This window comes from Bombina bombina, chromosome 1, assembly GCF_027579735.1.
Source record: "Bombina bombina isolate aBomBom1 chromosome 1, aBomBom1.pri, whole genome shotgun sequence".
Lineage (NCBI taxonomy): Eukaryota > Metazoa > Chordata > Amphibia > Anura > Bombinatoridae > Bombina > Bombina bombina.
In genome coordinates this window covers 710,614,893-710,633,900 of record NC_069499.1, presented here as the reverse complement: position 1 = coordinate 710,633,900, position 19,008 = coordinate 710,614,893, and the positions used below count along the sequence as shown (strand labels likewise).

At 41.5% G+C, this 19,008-nt stretch overlaps 1 protein-coding gene across 1 annotated transcript in view; it reads right to left on the bottom strand.

The window, feature by feature from the left end:
• The window catches only part of ABCB7 (ATP binding cassette subfamily B member 7), a 558,087-nt gene that overhangs the window by 168,575 nt on the left and 370,504 nt on the right, over positions 1-19,008 (bottom strand). The window contains exon 6 of the mRNA XM_053699205.1: positions 10,393-10,661. Within this exon, the coding sequence (XP_053555180.1) occupies positions 10,393-10,661 (269 nt within the window). The remainder of the gene's footprint in view (positions 1-10,392; positions 10,662-19,008) is intronic.

The window sequence follows — 19,008 nt, the reverse complement described above, 5'->3', positions numbered from 1 at the left end:
CGGACTACGTCCAAATTGTGTAACAAACGTTCCTTCTTTGAAACTGGATTCGGACATAAAGAAGGTACAACTATCTCCTGGTTAATATTTTTGTTAGAAACAACCTTTGGAAGAAAACCAGGCTTAGTACGCAAAACCACCTTATCTGCATGGAACACCAGATAGGGCGGAGAACACTGCAGAGCAGATAACTCTGGAACTCTTCTAGCAGAAGAAATAGCAACCAAAAACAAAACTTTCCAAGATAGTAACTTAATATCTATGGAATGTAAAGGTTCAAACGGAACCCCTTGAAGAACTGAAAGAACTAGATTTAGACTCCAGGGAGGAGTCAAAGGTCTGTAAACAGGCTTGATCCTAACCAGAGCCTGAACAAATGCTTGAACATCTGGCACAGCTGCCAGTCTTTTGTGTAGTAAGACAGATAAAGCAGAGATCTGTCCCTTTAGAGAACTTGCAGATAATCCTTTCTCCAAACCTTCTTGTAGAAAGGAGAGAATCTTAGGAATTTTTATCTTATTCCATGGGAATCCTTTGGATTCACACCAACAGATATATCTTTTCCATATTTTATGGTAAATCTTTCTAGTTACCGGTTTTCTGGCCTGAACCAGAGTATCTATCACAGAATCTGAAAACCCATGCTTCGATAGAATCAAGCGTTCAATCTCCAAGCCGTCAGCTGGAGGGAGACCAGATTTGGATGTTCGAATGGACCCTGAACAAGAAGGTCCTGTCTCAAAGGTAGCTTCCATGGTGGAACCGATGACATATTCACCAGGTCTGCATACCATGCAGGAGCTATCAAGATCACAGAGGCCCTCTCCTGATTGATCCTGGCTACCAGCCTGGGAATGAGAGGAAACGGTGGAAATACATAAGCTAGGTTGAAGGTCCAAGGTGCTACTAGTGCATCTACTAGAGTCGCCTTGGGATCCCTGGATCTGGACCCGTAGCAAGGAACCTTGAAGTTCTGACGAGACGCCATCAGATCCATGTCTGGAATGCCCCATAATTGAGTTATTTGGGCAAAGATCTCCGGGTGGAGTTCCCACTCCCCCGGATGGAATGTCTGACGACTCCGATAATCCGCCTCCCAGTTTTCCACACCTGGGATGTGGATCGCAGACAGGTGGCAGGAGTGATCCTCCGCCCATTGAATTATTTTGGTCACTTCTTTCATCGCCAGGGAACTCCTTGTTCCCCCCTGATGATTGATATACGCAACGGTCGTCATGTTGTCTGATTGGAATCTTATGAATCTGGCCTTTGCTAGTTGAGGCCAAGCCTTGAGAGCATTGAATATCGCTCTCAGTTCCAGAATGTTTATCGGGAGAAGAGACTCTTCCCGAGACCATAGACCCTGAGCTTTCAGGGATTCCCAGACCGCGCCCCAGCCCACTAGACTGGCGTCGGTCGTGACAATGACCCACTCTGGTCTGCGGAAGCTCATTCCCTGGGACAGATGGTCCAGGGTCAGCCACCAACGGAGTGAATCTCTGGTCTTCTGATCTACTTGAATCATTGGAGACAAGTCTGTATAGTCCCCATTCCACTGTTTGAGCATGCACAGTTGTAATGGTCTTAGATGAATTCGTGCAAAAGGAACTATGTCCATTGCTGCAACCATCAACCCTACTACTTCCATGCACTGCGCTATGGAAGGACGTGGAACAGAATGAAGAACTTGACAAGCGCTTAGAAGTTTTGACTTTCTGACCTCTGTCAGAAAAATCCTCATTTCTAAGGAATCTATTATTGTTCCCAAGAAGGGAACTCTTGTTGACGGAGACAGAGAACTTTTTTCTATGTTCACCTTCCATCCGTGTGATCTTAGAAAGGCCAGAACGATGTCTGTATGAGCCTTTGCTTTTGACAGGGACGACGCTTGTATTAGAATGTCGTCCAAGTAAGGTACTACTGCAATGCCCCTCGGTCTTAGAACCGCTAGAAGGGAACCTAGTACCTTTGTGAAAATCCTTGGAGCAGTGGCTAACCAGAATGGGAGGGCCACAAACTGGAAATGTTTGTCCAGAAAGGCGAACCTTAGGAACTGATGATGTTCTTTGTGGATAGGAATATGTAGGTACGCATCCTTTAGATCCACGGTAGTCATAAATTGACCTTCCTGGATAGTGGGTAGAATCGTTCGAATGGTTTCCATCTTGAACGATGGTACCCTGAGAAATTTGTTTAGGATCTTCAAATCCAAAACTGGTCTGAAAGTTCCCTCTTTTTTGGGAACTACGAACAGATTGGAATAAAATCCCATTCCTTGTTCCTTTATTGGAACTGGGTGAATCACTCCCATCTTTAACAGGTCTGCTACACAATGTAAGAACGCCTGTCTCTTTATTTGGTTTGAGGATAAGTGAGACATGTGGAACCTTCCCCTTGGGGGTAGTTCCCTGAATTCCAGGAGATAACCCTGAGAAACTATTTCTAGCGCCCAGGGATCCTGAACATCTCTTGCCCAAGCCTGAGCAAAGAGAGAGAGTCTGCCCCCTACTAGATCGGGGGCTACTCCTTCATGCTGTTTTGTTAGCAGCAGCAGGCTTCTTGGCCTGCTTACCCTTGTTCCAGCCTCGCATCGGTTTCCAGGCTGGTTTGGGTTGTGAGGCATTACCCTCTTGCTTAGAGGATGCAGAATTAGAGGCCGGTCCGTTCCTGAAATTGCGAAAGGAACGAAAATTAGACTTATTCTTGGCCTTGAAAGGCCTATCTTGTGGAAGGGCGTGGCCCTTTCCCCCAGTGATGTCTGAAATAATCTCTTTCAATTCTGATCCAAATAGAGTTTTACCTTTGAAAGGGATGTTAAGCAATTTTGTCTTGGATGACACATCTGCTGACCAAGACTTTAGCCAAAGCGCTCTGCGCGCCACGATTGCAAACCCTGAATTTTTCGCCGCTAATCTAGCTAATTGCAAAGCGGCATCTAAAATAAAAGAGTTAGCCAACTTAAGTGCGTGAACTCTGTCCATAACCTCCTCATATGGAGTCTCTCTACTAAGCGAGTTTTCTAGTTCCTCGAACCAGAACCACGCTGCTGTAGTGACAGGAACAATGCACGAAATGGGTTGTAGAAGGTAACCTTGCTGTACAAAAATCTTTTTAAGCAAGCCCTCCAATTTTTTATCCATAGGATCTTTGAAAGCACAACTATCCTCGATAGGAATAGTAGTGCGTTTGTTTAGAGTAGAAACTGCCCCCTCGACCTTAGGGACTGTCTGCCATAAGTCCTTTCTGGGGTCGACCATAGGAAATAATTTCTTAAATATAGGGGGGGGAACAAAAGGTATGCCGGGCTTTTCCCACTCCTTATTCACTATGTCCGCCACCCGCTTGGGTATAGGAAAAGCGTCGGGGTGCACCGGAACCTCTAGGAACTTGTCCATCTTGCATAATTTCTCTGGAATGACCAAGTTGTCACAATCATCCAGAGTAGATAACACCTCCTTAAGCAGTGCGCGGAGATGTTCTAATTTAAATTTAAATGTCACAACATCAGGTTCAGCTTGTTGAGAAATTTTTCCTGAATCTGAAATTTCCCCATCTGACAAAACCTCCCTCATGGCCACTTCAGATTGGTGTGAGGGTATGACAGAACAATTATCATCAGCGCCCTCCTGCTCTTCAGTGTTTAAAACAGAGCAATCGCGCTTTCTCTGATATGTAGGCATTTTGGATAAAATATTTGCTATGGAGTTATCCATTACAGCCGTTAATTGTTGCATGGTAATAAGCATTGGCGCGCTAGATGTACTAGGGGCCTCCTGCGTGGGCAAAACTGGTGTAGACACAGTAGGGGATGATGTAGTATCATGTTTACTCCCCTCATCTGAGGAATCATCTTGGGCAATTTCATTATCTGTGGCAGTACTGTCCTTACTTTGTTTGGACGCTATGGCACAATTATCACACAAATTTAAATGGGGAGACATATTGGCTTTCATACATATAGAACATAGCTTATCCGAAGGTACAGACATGTTAAACAGGCTTAAACTTGTCAATAAAGCACAAAAAAGTTTTAAAACAAAACCGTTACTGTCTCTTTAAATTTTAAACAGAAAACACTTTATTACTGAATATGTGAAAAAGTATGAAGGAATTGTTCAAAAATTACCAAAATTTCACCACAGTGTCTTAAAGCATTAAGAGTATTGCACACCAAATTTCAGAGCTTTAACCCTTAAAATAACAGAACCGGAGCCGTTTACAAATTTAACCCCTATACAGTCCCAGCTATAGCCTTTGCTGCGACCTAACCAAGCCCAGAGGGGAATACGATACCAAGTGACGCCTTCTAGAAACTTTTCCAGCAACTTTCAGATCCTCACACATGCATCTGCATGTCTTGCTCTCAAAAACAACTGCGCAGTAATGGCGCGAAAATGAGGCTCAGCCTACAACTGGGAAGGCCCTCCCTGACTGGAAAAGGTGTCTAACATAGTGCCTGCCGTTTAATAAACGTTCCCCAAGTTTATAAATGTGAATTATCAGCATAAACATGTATAAAATGTCCAAATAAAGCAATCGATTTAGCCCATAAAAGTGTCTACCAGTTTTATAGCCCATATTAAGCCCTTTATTCTGTTTGCTTGACTAAGAAAATGGCTTACCGGTCCCTATGAGGGGAAATGACAGCCTTCCAGCATTACATGGTCTTGTTAGAAATATGGCTAGTCATACCTTAAGCAGAAAAGTCTGCTAACTGTTTCCCCCAACTGAAGTTACTTCATCTCAACAGTCCTATGTGGAAACAGCAATCGATTTTAGTTACTGTCTGCTAAAATCATCTTCCTCTCACAAACAGAAATCTTCATCCTTTTCTGTTTCAGAGTAAATAGTACATACCAGCACTATTTTAAAATAACAAACACTTGATAGAAGAATAAAAAACTACATTTAAACACCAAAAAACTCTTAACCATCTCCGTGGAGATGTTGCCTGTGCAACGGCAAAGAGAATGACTGGGGTGGGCGGAGCCTAGGAGGGACTATATGGCCAGCTTTGCTGGGACTCTTTGCCATTTCCTGTTGGGGAAGAGATATTTCCCACAAGTAAGGATGACGCCGTGGACCGGACACACCAATGTTGGAGAAAACTCTAGTAATTTCTATTCATAACTGTAGAGGTCTCAGATCAAAGCAAGTTAAAGGAATATCTTCCAAAGCCACAACCATAAAACCTAACACTTCCATGCATTGAGCCACTGAAGGTCGAAGAGAGGATTGAAGTAAAAGGCAGGCAGCCTAAAGCTTCTCCCTGCATTGGTCTGTGAGATAATTACGCATGTTGATGGAATATATTCCAGATTTATTTCCAGCCATGCATCCGAAGATACCAGAGTAACATCTCTGAGTGAAATGTTGCTAAATGTTAAGATGGCACCTGAACGAAGATGTCGTCCAAGTATGGCACCACAGCGACCCCCTGTAGTCTGACTACTGACTAAAACTTTTGAAAAGATCCTGGGAGCCGTAGCTAAACCAAATGGAAGAACTATGATTGGTAAGGTGCGCCCAGAAAAGCAAAACATAGATACTAAAAATAATCTCAATGAAATGGAATGAGAAGGTACGCATCCTTCAGATCTAAGGTGGTCATGAATTGACCCTTCTGCACCAGAGGAAGAATGGACACAATCGTTTCCATTTTGAAGGAAGGCACCCTTACATATTTGTTGAGGGACTTCAGGTCTAAGATGGGTTGAAAGGTTCCCTCCTTTTTGGGAACAATGAATAGGTTTTATAGAAACATCATCCCCTCTCTGCCAAAGACAGAAGGACAACTATTCCCATATACCGGGTATTCTGCAGAACGTATGAAGACTGCTCATTTTTTAGGCTTCCCTGAGATCCTTTATATTTGTATCCCTGAAATATGATGTCCAGATCCCAAGGATCCTGAATTGACTGAGCCCAAACTTTCCAAAACAGAGATAACCTGCCCCCTACTTGACGAACCATTCATGCTGACTTTTTGACTGGGGTTGATTTCTTGGGATGGTTGTTCTTGTTCCACTCCGGGTTTGGCTTTCAGGTATTCCTGAGGGTTTTAGACTTGGTTGTTAAAGCACTCCTCTGTGACTTGTTTGGACGAAGGGAGCGAAAATGTCCCATAGGACGTCCCTTAGTTCTAGCTTTCTTATCCTGGGGTGGAAAGGCATGCCTTTCGCCAGAAACAATAGAAATGATGGCATAGAGACAAATTATTTGAATAATACCGAGGCAAATTAAGGAATTGGCCATCTTTAAGGACTGTATGTGGTCCTGGATATCCTCCAAAGGGGATTCTACCAAAAACAGATCAGATAACGCATCACACAAAAAAAGGTGGCAGCCCCAGCCACCGCAGCAATACCTACAGTTTGTTGCAAAAGCAAGCATCCTGGAAAAAAAAAAAAAAAACCCTTTCTCAGATATCCCTCTAACTTCCTATCCATAAGAACCTAAGAGATGTTCTATCTTCCAGAGGAATACTAGTATGTTTGGCCAGGGTAGAAAAGGCGCATTCTAACATAAAGACCATACTCCATACTTCAAAATGGTTATACAGAACAGGAAAACATTTTCTGGAAGCTTGGAGAAGGAGAAACATGGACACCAGAATGTTCCCACTCCTAGAATATAATGTCTGCCACAGGTACTGGTAACATCTCTATCAGTAACTTAAAGGGACAGTCTACAGCAGAATTTTTATTGTTTAAAAAGATAGATAATCCCTTTATTACCCATTCCTCAGATCTGCATAACCAACACAGTTATATTAATACACATATTACCTCTGTGATTACCTTCTAGCTAAGCCTCTGCAGACTGCCCCCTTATTTCAGTTCTTTTAAAAGACTTCCATTTTAGCCAAATCAGTGCCGACTCCTAGCTAACTACACGGGCGTGAGCACAATGTTATCTATATGGCACACATGAAATAACACCCTCCATATGTGAGAAAATGTCAAAATGTATTCAGATAAGAGGTGGCCTTCAAGGGCTGAGAAATTAGCATAAGAGCTTAACTAGCTTTAGCTTTCAACCAAAGGAACAAAGCAAAAATGATGATAAAGTGTAAATTGGAAAGTTGTTTAAGATGACATGCCCTATCTGAATCATGAAAGTATATTTTTGACTAGACTGTCCCTTTAAGGAAGCTTAGTTCCCTGAAAATAAAGGGTTGTAATCAATAGCAACTCTATGTATATAGAGAAATAGCCTTTTCAAAAGAAGGCAATATATATTGCTTAATCCACCATAAAACAGGGCAGGCAGATCTTACTAGGTCCTCCAGCCTGTTATGCTGTGGTCCTGACTAAAGTGGGCAGTAGAGCATACTAAAGTAGCCCATAGTAGGGAATAAACTATTTGTACAAGACTGTCCTGTGAGGCATGCACTAGACCCATATAAGTAACCCTTCTTAAATCATTAGATTACATAATAGGGCAAATGAAGACAAGCATCAACCTGTGTAATATCGGTCAGTAAAAGCACCGCAAAAAGCTGAAATAGTAGCTGACTTCGACAACAAACACCCATAAGGGTGCCGAGCACAAGTGAAAAATATCTCCTCCTTCCATCTGGCATCGAGCACCGAAAATTCCCCCAGGAAAGTCTCTATTATAAACTCCCTCTAATCTGTCACTCCATTTGGAGGAAACACACAACAGAGCCTGCGCTTAAAATTGTAGTAGAAACTTTACACAGTGTAAGTGGTAGGGGCGCTCTGTAGGCCGCATAACAAAAAATTAACAAGGCACGCACCCAGATGGACCAGTGGCCAGAAAAAGTTAACCTCACCGCCGCTGCTCCGCTGACAAGTACATCCTCCTAACCCCCATCCTCCAGACAGATGATTGGATTCTAAGTGGGGCACTATATATTCCCATGGGGCATTACAAAACTGTAGATGGACCCGCACTGGTTCCGAGAGCACTGATGAGTGATGCGAAAATAAAGTCGACCCAAACACACTGTGCGATCATGTAAATACATGAAATGAACACACTTCAGTCCCAATAAAGTTCCTCAGCATAAAACCATTATGGCTTCCATTCGCAGCAGGCTACTAGCCCTGTTACACTGGAAAGTACTGCCAAATGGTGTTTATAAATCGATCACGCACTATATGATCCTAAGCATACAATAAAATGAATATATCAGTGCCTTATTGAGAAGTGAACTCTGCCCTGAGGTCCCTTATGTGGCCCAGAATTGCTCTGTAATTAGTGCAGTAATATCGGAGTAACTAACCACTTAGTATCCTACCTAGACTGCAGGCAATCTGGCTATATACCCTTCTCTTTAAGGCAACAAGCCATTAGAGGGGACAAGATAAGAGATAAAAAAAATCAGGACTTACCCAGCTTCTGTCTTTCCAGAGGGAACCCAGTTGCTAGCAGAGTTTTTCTTCAGACAGGGTCCTGTAACACAAATGAAAATCAGTGTAACTAACACTGTTTGCCTAGAAAGGGAGGATAGCCCAAATACACTGGAAGGAGGCTTGGGAACTTTCCTGCAACACCCAGAAGCTAGTGCACACCAAACCTCTACCAAGAGTATTACATGGCTTTTAACAATTCCCCTGTCCTCTCTTGCAGGAAACAATCCATTCAGGGCTGTAACTTGAGAATCTTCAGCAGAGCACCTCTCTCTGCCTACCTCCATGAAATGAGGCAAAGAACTATTGAGAGTGTAGGAAAAGTGGGAAGAATATTTGGTGGCCAGGTGAAGTATTTCCCATAGGTTTTAAATAACTTTGTGGACTCTCACTGACATTAAAAAGAAATGTTATGCTCTGTCGGAATCACAAAAGAAAATTGTTGGGTTTTATAATCTTTTAAGTAGCTTCAGCACCATTTTGATGCAGGCTTGATCATGTGAGCCTGCAAATGAATGTTAAGAAGCTGTGGTCATACAACTGCTGCTTCTTAATGTATCTGCAACCTCACAGATTGCGAATGTTAGACAGCCCCAAATTTTTTGTTCTGAATGACAGACAAGCCCTGCTCCTGAACAACTGGTTGCACAAGAGCAGACTGCACATATATGATTGCTCATGCAATGTTGTATTCTCGCAGTGGATGCTAAACCAGAGGCCTGAATGCATGTGGACAGGTTCTCTCAAAGAGAACCTTGTCTGCAAGGAGCTTCATAAATGGGGGCCTTTAAAATATACTGGAGAGCTGTATTACAGCAGCCAGGTCCAAGTTGGACAACTTTATTTATGAACAATTTGTAATTTGTGTTTGAAGATTACTCAAGCAATAAGAAATTGAATGATAAGTTTAAAAAGATTTATCTGAGGTATAGCTTAATCTGTTTTTATACATCTGGATGTAGTTTACACACAAACAAAAAAAACTTACTGTTTTGTGTGGTGTTGAGTACTTTTCAGAAAAATTGCACATTCACATTTAGCATAATAGTGCTGTGTCGCAAGTCTGATGTCAAGCAGGCACAGATTATAGCTTGGGCCCATCAGAATGACAGGTATTATTACTGTTTGGAATAAACACAACAATGCAAACTGCATAGACCAACTTGTGAATATTTCAGAATGACCTGCCATTTAGCCAAGTGCAAATTGAAATAGAGGATGCCAGTGTACAAATTATCACCACTTTATGTTTTTCCTTTTCAATATGACAAAAGAAAACATGTATGGGAACAGTGTTGTGAGCTGAAGGTCTTTCACATATAATCATAAATGTGTCCTTACTTAACACCTGCTATTCATTACAATAGGTAGAAAATCACAGATGGAAAATCTATCATAGAAGAAGAAATAGTTTTAAATATCTTAAAAAAAATTAAGTCTTTAAACAAAAACCATAAAAGGGATATTCCGGTCAAAATTTAAATGCACATAGATGAATTAAATCTTTGTATAGAAACATATTTGCAATATACTGCACATGTGTTAGTAAAAATGCTTCTAGTAAAAGTTATCACTGTTTTAGTGTTAACAGTTTTCTCTGCACGTGCATGTGAAGCATTAATAGATATTCTCAGTGCCCCAGCATTTTAAACACTGCTCAAAGCGCCAGTAGGGCTTGTATCATGTCAGTAATTAACAAATCGAGTCATTACCAAATGATACAAGCACTTTAGGCTCTCTAAGCAAGTGCTGGGTTTAAAATGATGGTGCATACTTAAATACACTTTTGAAACAGCTATAGCTTTTATTAGATGCATTTTTTGTATATTACAAAAATGTTTCTATTCAAAACTGAAATGCATCCATAGGGATTCCAATTTGTACTGGAATGTCCCTTTAACCCATCTACACATGTGCAACCCATATGAAATGATCTTGATATGTAATAAAGCAAGTTTGACAGATATAAGGTTTTAGGGAAACTGGATAACAACAGTTATTATTCCAAACTCACCAATATACTGCTGACAAGAAGCACCTCGAACAAAGTGGGTCCCAGGTTAAATACTAAAGCACTAAGGACAAAACTGATGCCTCTTGTACCCCTGTCAATGGCTTTGGACAGGGCTCCAGTTTGCCGGCTTAGATGGAAACCAAGGTCAAGGTTGTGCAGATGTAAGAAAACATTCTTGGCGATTCTCCTGATGGAACTCTGGGCAACCTTACTGAACACTGCGTTTCTCATTTCATTAAAGAGGGCAGAGCCAGCCCTAGATGCACCATCTGAAAGCAAAGCATATGGAGAATGAGCAAGCAGAGATGCAGTCTGTATATACATAAACAGCTATGGACATTTTGCCTGGGAGCACAATGTAAAGCACTATGACATTTCTCAGCCTGAAAAACATGGTAAATATTTACAAAATCGAAGAAAATTGAATTTTTGTATTTACAGTGGAATCTCATTCTTCAAATAATGAGTGACAACATGTGAAGCAGGTATAAATAAGTGATTTATACAGAAAGCGCAATTCTTTGAGCTTGTGTAGCTCAAGGCCACGTGAGAGTGTTTTAAAACATAATTTATGCTTACCAGATAAATTCCTTTCCTTCCGGATAGGGAGAGTCCATGGCTTCATTCCTTACTGTTGGGAAACACAACACCTGGCCACCAAGGGGAGGAAAAGACACCCCAGCCAAAGGCTTAAATATCCCTTCCACTTCCTCATTACCTCAGTCATTCTGCTGAGGGTAACTTCCACAGAGGAGATGAGGACATCCCCACTAGATCCGCAAACCACGTCCTTCGCGGCCACGATGGAGCAATCAGGATTACTGATACCCGCTCCTGCTTGATGCGGGCCATCACTCGAGGAAGAAGCTGTAATGTAGGGAAAAGATATATGAGTTTGAACTACCAGAGCACTGCTAGTACTTTTATTAAATCCGCTTGGGGAACCCTCGACCCATACCTGGGTAGCTTGGTATTGAGACGGGTTGCCATGAGATCTATCTCCGGCGCCCCCCACTTGCTGCATATCTCTGCAAACACCTCGGGATTGAGAGACCATTCCCCTGGATGGAAGGATTGCCTGCTGAGAAAATCCGCCTCCCAGTTGTCCACACCCAGAATGTGGATCGCTGACAGCGAATGGCTGTGGGACTCCGCCCACTCCAGAATCCGAGATACTTCCTTCATCCCCAAGGAACTTCTGATGGTTGATATAAGCCACCGAGGTTATATTGTCTGATTGGAATCTGATAAACTGGGACGAACCCAGAAGTGGCCAAGCCTTCAAGGCCTTGAAGATTGCCCATAGTTCCAAAATATTGATCGGGAGGGAGGACGACTCCTGAATCCACAACCCCTGTGCCTTCCTGGCACCCCAAACAGCTCCCCATCCTGATAAACTTGCGTCCGTAGTTACAATCTCCCAGGATGGTCTTAAGAAGCACAGATGATCTGGACAGAGCCACCGGCTGTCTAATATTGAGACGGATCTGAGTGATCGCTGTTCCACTGCCTCCGCATGCACAGTTGTAAAGGTCTGAGACCGAACCTGGCAAAAGGAATGATGTCCATGCAGGACACCATGAGACCAATCACCTCCATACACTAAGCCACAGAGGAACTCAAGGAGGTCCAGAGGGCAAGACCTGCCAAAGTTAGCTTGCAACGTCTCTGGTCTGTTAGAAATATCCTCATGGATATGGAGTCTATTATAGTAACCAGGAATTCCACCAGGTACTTGGGATAATAGAACTCTTTTCCAAGTTTATCTTGCATCCATGTGATCGAAGAAGACTAAGAAGACTCCAAGAATTCTTCCGCAAGACAAAAAGATGGTGCTTGCACTAGAATATCGTCCAAGTATGGGGCTACTGGAATACCCTGAGTTCTGGCAATGGCTAGAAGAGCCCCCAGAAACTTTGTAAAGATTCTTGGAGCAGTAGCTAGACCAAACGGAAGGGCAATGAACTCTAAGTGCTGGTCCAGGAATGCAAACCTCAGGAACTGAAAGTGTTCCCTGTGGATTGGAGCATGAAGGTAAGCGTCCTTCAAATCTATAGTGGTCATAAACTGGCCATCCTGAATTAAAGGAAGGATGGACCTTATCGTCTCCATCTTGAAGGAAGGGACACTAAGAAATTTGTTTAAGCACTTTAGGTCCAGAATTGGGCACAAAGTTCCCTCCTTCTGAGGGACCATGAAAAGGTTTGAATAAAACCCCAAACCTCTTTCTTCGATAGGCACTGGGTCAACAACTCCTAAGAAGGATAGATCCCGAACGCACCCTAGAAAGGCATCCCTCGTTTCTGGTCTGGTAGACAGATTCGAGAGAAGGAATCTGCCCCTTGGTGGATGAGATTTGAAGCCTATCTTGTATCCCTGAGATGCCACCTCCAGGACCCACGGATCCTGTATGTCCTTGAAACAGATGTCTGAAAAAAGAGACAGTATGCGCCCGACACGGTCCGATCCCGGATCGGGGGCCACCCTTTCATGCTGATTTGTTTTCGGCGGACTTCTTATTCTGCTTGGATTTATTCCAGGACTGAGCCGGCTTCCAAGTACTCTTGGGTTGCTCGGACTTGGAGGAGGATGATTGTTATCGCTGGGATTTGTCAGAACGAAAGGAACAAAAATGAGAAGATTGTCGTCCCTTAGACTTGTTCTTCTTATCTTGCGGTAGGAAGGCAACCTTGCCTCCGGTAACCGTAGAAATAATGGAGTCCAGGCCTGGACCAAATAAAATCTTTCCCTTGAAGGGAAGAGAAAGGAGTCTGGACTTAGAAGTCATATCCGCAGACCAAGACTTCAACCAGAGAACCCAGGTGGGCTAGGACCGCAAAGCCAGAGGCCTTTGCATTTAGGCGAATAATTTGCATGTTCGCATCACATATAAAAGTATTAGCAATTCTCAGAGCTTTAATTCTGTCTAGAATATCCTCGAGGGGAGACTCCACCTCAATAAGTTCCGACAGAGTCACACCAGTAGGTAGCCGCTCCGGCAACTGCAGCTGCCGGTTGAAAAAAAAATCCTGTATGTTAAAACATCTTTCTCAGAAAGGATTGCATTTTCTTATCCATTGGCTCTCTGAACAAACAACTATCCTCAAAAGGTATAGTAGTAGGTTTAGCAAGCGTAGAGATAGCACCATCCACCTTAGGAATGGAGCCCCACAAATTCAGTTGAGAGTCCGGGACCAACTTTTTAAAAGTAGACGAGGGGGGAAAAGGAAGAACCAATTCTTTCCCATTTGTTCTTAATAATGTTCACCACCTTAACCAGCACAGGAAAAGTCAAAGGAACTTTCCTGTCATTGTAAACTCTGTCTAATTTAGGTATCATAGGTTCTACAGGCAGCGCTGCCTCTGGAACCTCTAACGTAGACAGAACCTCCTTTAATAAAAAACACAAGTGCTCAATTTTAAATCTAAAGGACGGTTTCTCCGCAGCAGGAGGAGGCTTAGATGCTAAGTCTGCAGGAAGAAGGCCACCTCCGGATGGAAGATTAGATGTGCTACAGGGAACTGCATGTAGAGTGGATAATGTAGCAACGGTAGTAATCTATATAATTATACTTTATAACGGTGTTAAGGCAAGTGGAACATAATTGAGTGGGCGGGAAAACCAGAGAATCCTCACAATATAAACAGGTATGATTTAGTACAGAAGGAGTACCTTCTAAAATGTCAGAGTCCTCCATTGCTCATGTTATACCCACAGGAGGACACAAATAAAAATGTTTTTTAATTATAGAAAACTGCACCTTTATACTCCCAATGGCGGGGGCACTCACCACCTTCTAGACCCAGACAGTTAACAGAGGAAACGCTCTCCTCTGATTCAAGTCTCAGCCGGAATGGAGGCAATGAACATAGACCACACCCGGTCACATGGAGTGCAAGACAGTACTTCCCTGTTATTACAAGTACAGCAAGTAATAGGAGCTGTCCAACACTTTCAAAATCGAAAGTGAAACTTAAAATTGAAACCTGTTTTTTCCAGCCAAAAACACAGTCTATCAGCCCAGAACAAAATCACACAAAGCAGCATGTAAATAATTAATACACTGAATAATTAACCCCAACTGTTCAATAAACCCCCTTCAGAGGATATTAACCCTGGATCCTATCAAGGTTAAAAAGGAGCCACACTGTGACCCTGTTATAGCGTTTTATGTGTAAAAATTGAAACAATCTTACCTCCAGGATCCATGCTGTGGAACAGAACACAGCCTCTCAAGTGTGACAGTCTTATAGCAGCACTCCTGACATGGACTTGAGTGAGAGAAAGCAGGCAGTGAAACTCGTCAACACTGATTGCTTAGGAGCTGTTATTTCCTCTTACATTGAATCCTGTTGTAGCACAGCAGTAAGACTATAGGTTTGGAATCTGAAGACCAGGGTTCAGTGGCAAGCCTGTTCTACTCCAGTAATAAGTAAAGATTGTCTCTTCCACAAAAAGGCAAGCAGTGGGTAAAGAATGGGCACTTAAAAACAATTGCAGCTAACAAGATAATGTATATGCTTTTATACTCGGCTGATATGTTAATCTATTACAAGATAACAGAAAAGTCTTATAGTTACAAGGTTATTTTGGGTCTTTACCAAACTGCAAAAACATATCTTCTAAATCAGTGTTTTTCAACCGCGGCCCTCAAGTACCCCCAAGAGGCCAAGTTTTCATTATAGCTGAACTAGAGCACAGGTAAAATAATCAGCTGATCAGTAACCATGGTTATTAACCTGTTCTCACCCATCAGCTGATTATTTCACCTGTGCTCTAATACAGCTATAATGAAAATCTGGCTTGTTAGTGGTACTTGAGGACTGCGGTTCAGAAACACTGTCCTAAATAACTTAGTAGAAGCAAAATAAGAGGAATAAAAGACTGTAAAGGTATAACCAGGGGCAGAATCCAGCATTAATATTGTGGAATCAAAAATATAATCTATGGTGGAAATCACTATGGTTTGGATTATAGTTTATAAAATTAAAGATCATGAGTAACCACCTTGTGAAGAACAACATCCAAAAATAGCATTTTAGATGGTTCTGTAAGGTGAGAGGCATCAACAAGAGACCCAACAATGGAAAGTTAAGTAGACAAAATCTGTAGACACTGCCAAGTGACTAAAAGAATCTCAGCAAAGCATTACCTATCTGAAAGGGGCATACATTAAATACATTTTATAGACATAGTATTGAGGTTATTCCCTACCTCTAGACATGTGTGCTGCCATGTTGAAATCTATTTTGCACATGTACAGCAACTCTCCTTCAGATACCTGCAGTGTAACAGTGTTCTATAGTGGCATTCTAAAGGGACATTAAAAACTAAACAAATTTTATAAGCATAGTACTGAGGTTATTTTTGCCTCCCTCTAGCTATGGGTGCTGCCATGGTTAACCCCTTCATTTCTGTGAATTTCTGAGAAAAATTTGAATTTCAGAGAAAAATACAGAACATTTTTTTTTTTTTTAAATGTTTTTTATTGAGGTTTTTAGAAATAACAACCAATAAAGAATGTCCGGAAAACAATTCCAATAGGATAATAACATGCATTTACATATCAAACGAGGTGTTAACATAAAGAAATAACATCCAAATACAAATATGGTAGGCATATCCACTCTGAGTAAATTATTATGTAGCTATCTCCTTAATCAAAGCTATTCAGTGTACAGTAACAAAAAAAAAAAAAACAACAACAAAAAAAAGAGGATGACTGCATTATGCGCCATAGTAGTACATTACACATTCCTTAAGGACTGTCAAAGATGAGAGATCACAACTGATGAATACTACAGGAGGTTATCTAGGACATAGAATTCTGGAACCTCATTTTAAATTTATTTTATAATAGAAATGGTCCCCACTTTGCAATAGAAAATATTTATTAGGTTATCTTATTCGAGAAGGATTGGGGCAAAGTGGGGGTTAGCTACAGGGTTTTTGGGGAAAGGAAGTACAGCGGGAGAGAGCTGCTCTAAAATGAAGTAAAAGGGAGAGGGGGGGAAGGGGGGCGTAGCCAATTCGTATGTCAAATTAGTAACTACTGTTGGGTCTCTGAACTTTTGAATACAGAATATATAAGGCTAACTCCTGAATATGCCATGTGTAGGGGGGATGACCAAAATATGTGTGTAACTCTAGGGCAATGTATATGTAGCTCACTAGTGACTCATGCCAAAATATAAGGGAAGGAAGGTACTGAATATGATGTTATAGTATATAATAAATCTTTCTGTGTCTTGTCAGTGTTACTGACTAGTGGCACAATAGTCATATTAGGGGTACGTCACTATCCACCTAGAAAAAAATAGCAGTAATGACATGACAACAGAACTAATCTAACATTGTATAAACAAGACGGCCACGTGGGGCAATGGATTATTGAAAGTTCATAGTAGTTACCAGTGATCTGTCTCTCTCCTAGGGTGGGTGCTCCATTCTGAGCAAGTTAGGTAGAAGGGACGTGGGATATGACCCGTAGACGATAAGGGTCGACGGGAAAGGGGGGAGAGAGATCAGAGAGGGACTATGAGTGATTGTATATGTGAACATAGAAAATAGTGTAATAGTAAGTGGTGGTTCATTATCCCTGCTTCTCAGAGTACCACTTGCTTATTCCATTCTAAAGCTGTTAAAGGCTATGTTGCGGAGTATAGAACAAGTGTGTGTAACTCCCAACATAGTTGTATATGAGGGGGGAAGACTAATATATACTTTAGTCTCTATTATATATAATATACAGTATCATTATGGGATGGGTTGAGGTGCTACTAAAGGCAAAACTTGCGGTATAGAAGCTTCCCTGGTTCAGGGCCCCACTGAGGAACTATATAACACAAATTGTAGATCTCGTCATTTCTGTACAAAGCAGAGGAGTCAGAAGAGAGAGAATATAAACAAGAATCATGGCTACTGATTAAATGTATAGACACAGCTGCTAACATAAAAACACATGAAATTAACTTTACACAGCGTACTGGAGTATTCGTACATAGTTAGAACATATTTATATGACAGCAAATATATATCAGACCTTCGCTCAATATGTTAAATGTTATGTGGAGTCTGAGTACCTTTGTTGTTTAGATCTACAAGGGTTAATAGTATATGCAGGTGCCTATATATGGAGGACATATGATCCCACTTTGTATTATAACTCACAACTCTAGGTTTGCCAGGAATAGTATTGAAGAGTACCACTATTGATAATGGGCCATATACACATGCTTGATCAATAATTGCAGAAATTAAGGTAGAAAGATTCTAGGCATATACATATCTTGTATTAGACATCTACAGATAGCTGAGTTCCTGAATGAGATAAAAGGCTGCTGGACATCCCTAACACGCTAAACTGTCCCCAAGCACCAATAGCTATCTATTCCCATGAGCATAAGAGATTTACTGACAGCATAGTATTTTAGCCAGTTAAAAATATAAAAAGGTAATACATAGTGGTACTATCTATACAGGAGAGAGCTTAAACCACGATCTGTTAATATATAAATCACTTGGAGTATAAATAGCCTACATATCCCCATAAATATGAGCAAAGTATAACAATCTGTATGTAGATATACAAGGTATGAGGTATGGGAGTATATAAGCTACAGTTCTGCATGTTCTAGGGCAAAATAAAAAACCTAGCTAGGGGTTAGATGACATATAAGATAGACGTTGCCAAAACAGTGATTACAGGGTAAAAATGCTTAACTTAGTAAAAACATATAACTTGCAGGCTATATTAGTGAGAGTTAAGACCGCTGCAGCAGGTATCTTTCTATAATAACATTATAAATACATAATAATGAGACATGCTCATCTGCCTTAGATATTGCTTGGTATCTAAAACTGCTAATATAAGATACTACTCATTTAACACTATCCATATAGGACAATAGACAGAGGTAGGCGCAGTAGAAAAAGATAACTAGCTAACATAATATAAATGAGCAACTGTATTTCAATAGGACTGCAGAACTGTTATCAGCCAGTGTGTGCATATATTATTGCATCAAACCTAAGAGTCATCATCAATACGTGCCAGTCCGAAGGAAAAAGTAAATGCAGTCTTTAAATATATGCTTGTATGTGCAGTTAGTAGTAAAATTAACACTACCCAATCCCAGCTCTAAGGACACTGAGCACATATCTGGGATGACTAAAATGGAATTTATGATGGATGCGTTGGTGGTGTGGATTCATCCATTCAATCATCCATTGGCTTTTGTGGATACCAGAATGGTGTTGGGGACTTTCTTGATCTTTCTGTACTGCAATAGTCTGGGTGTCAACCCTCCTCTCTTTAGTTGCCTTGCTGCTATATATCAGGAGGCCGGCCGCACCATCCTGAATATCGGACAAAAAGGAGTCAGTGGCAAGTCTGCCCTGCTGTGTCACCATACTATTTTCAGCTGTAATATATAGATCTCCAAGTCTCCGCTTAGGTGATGTAGATTTCATCTTGAATTCCATCTCTTCGGTCTTCAAAGAATAGCTCCGATGCGTTTCCTCTGAGGGAGAATGGACATCAGCATCATCTTGCGTACTGTGTGAAACGGCGACCTCCCACTCCGCCATCTCAGGAGCGCTAAGATCACCCATCC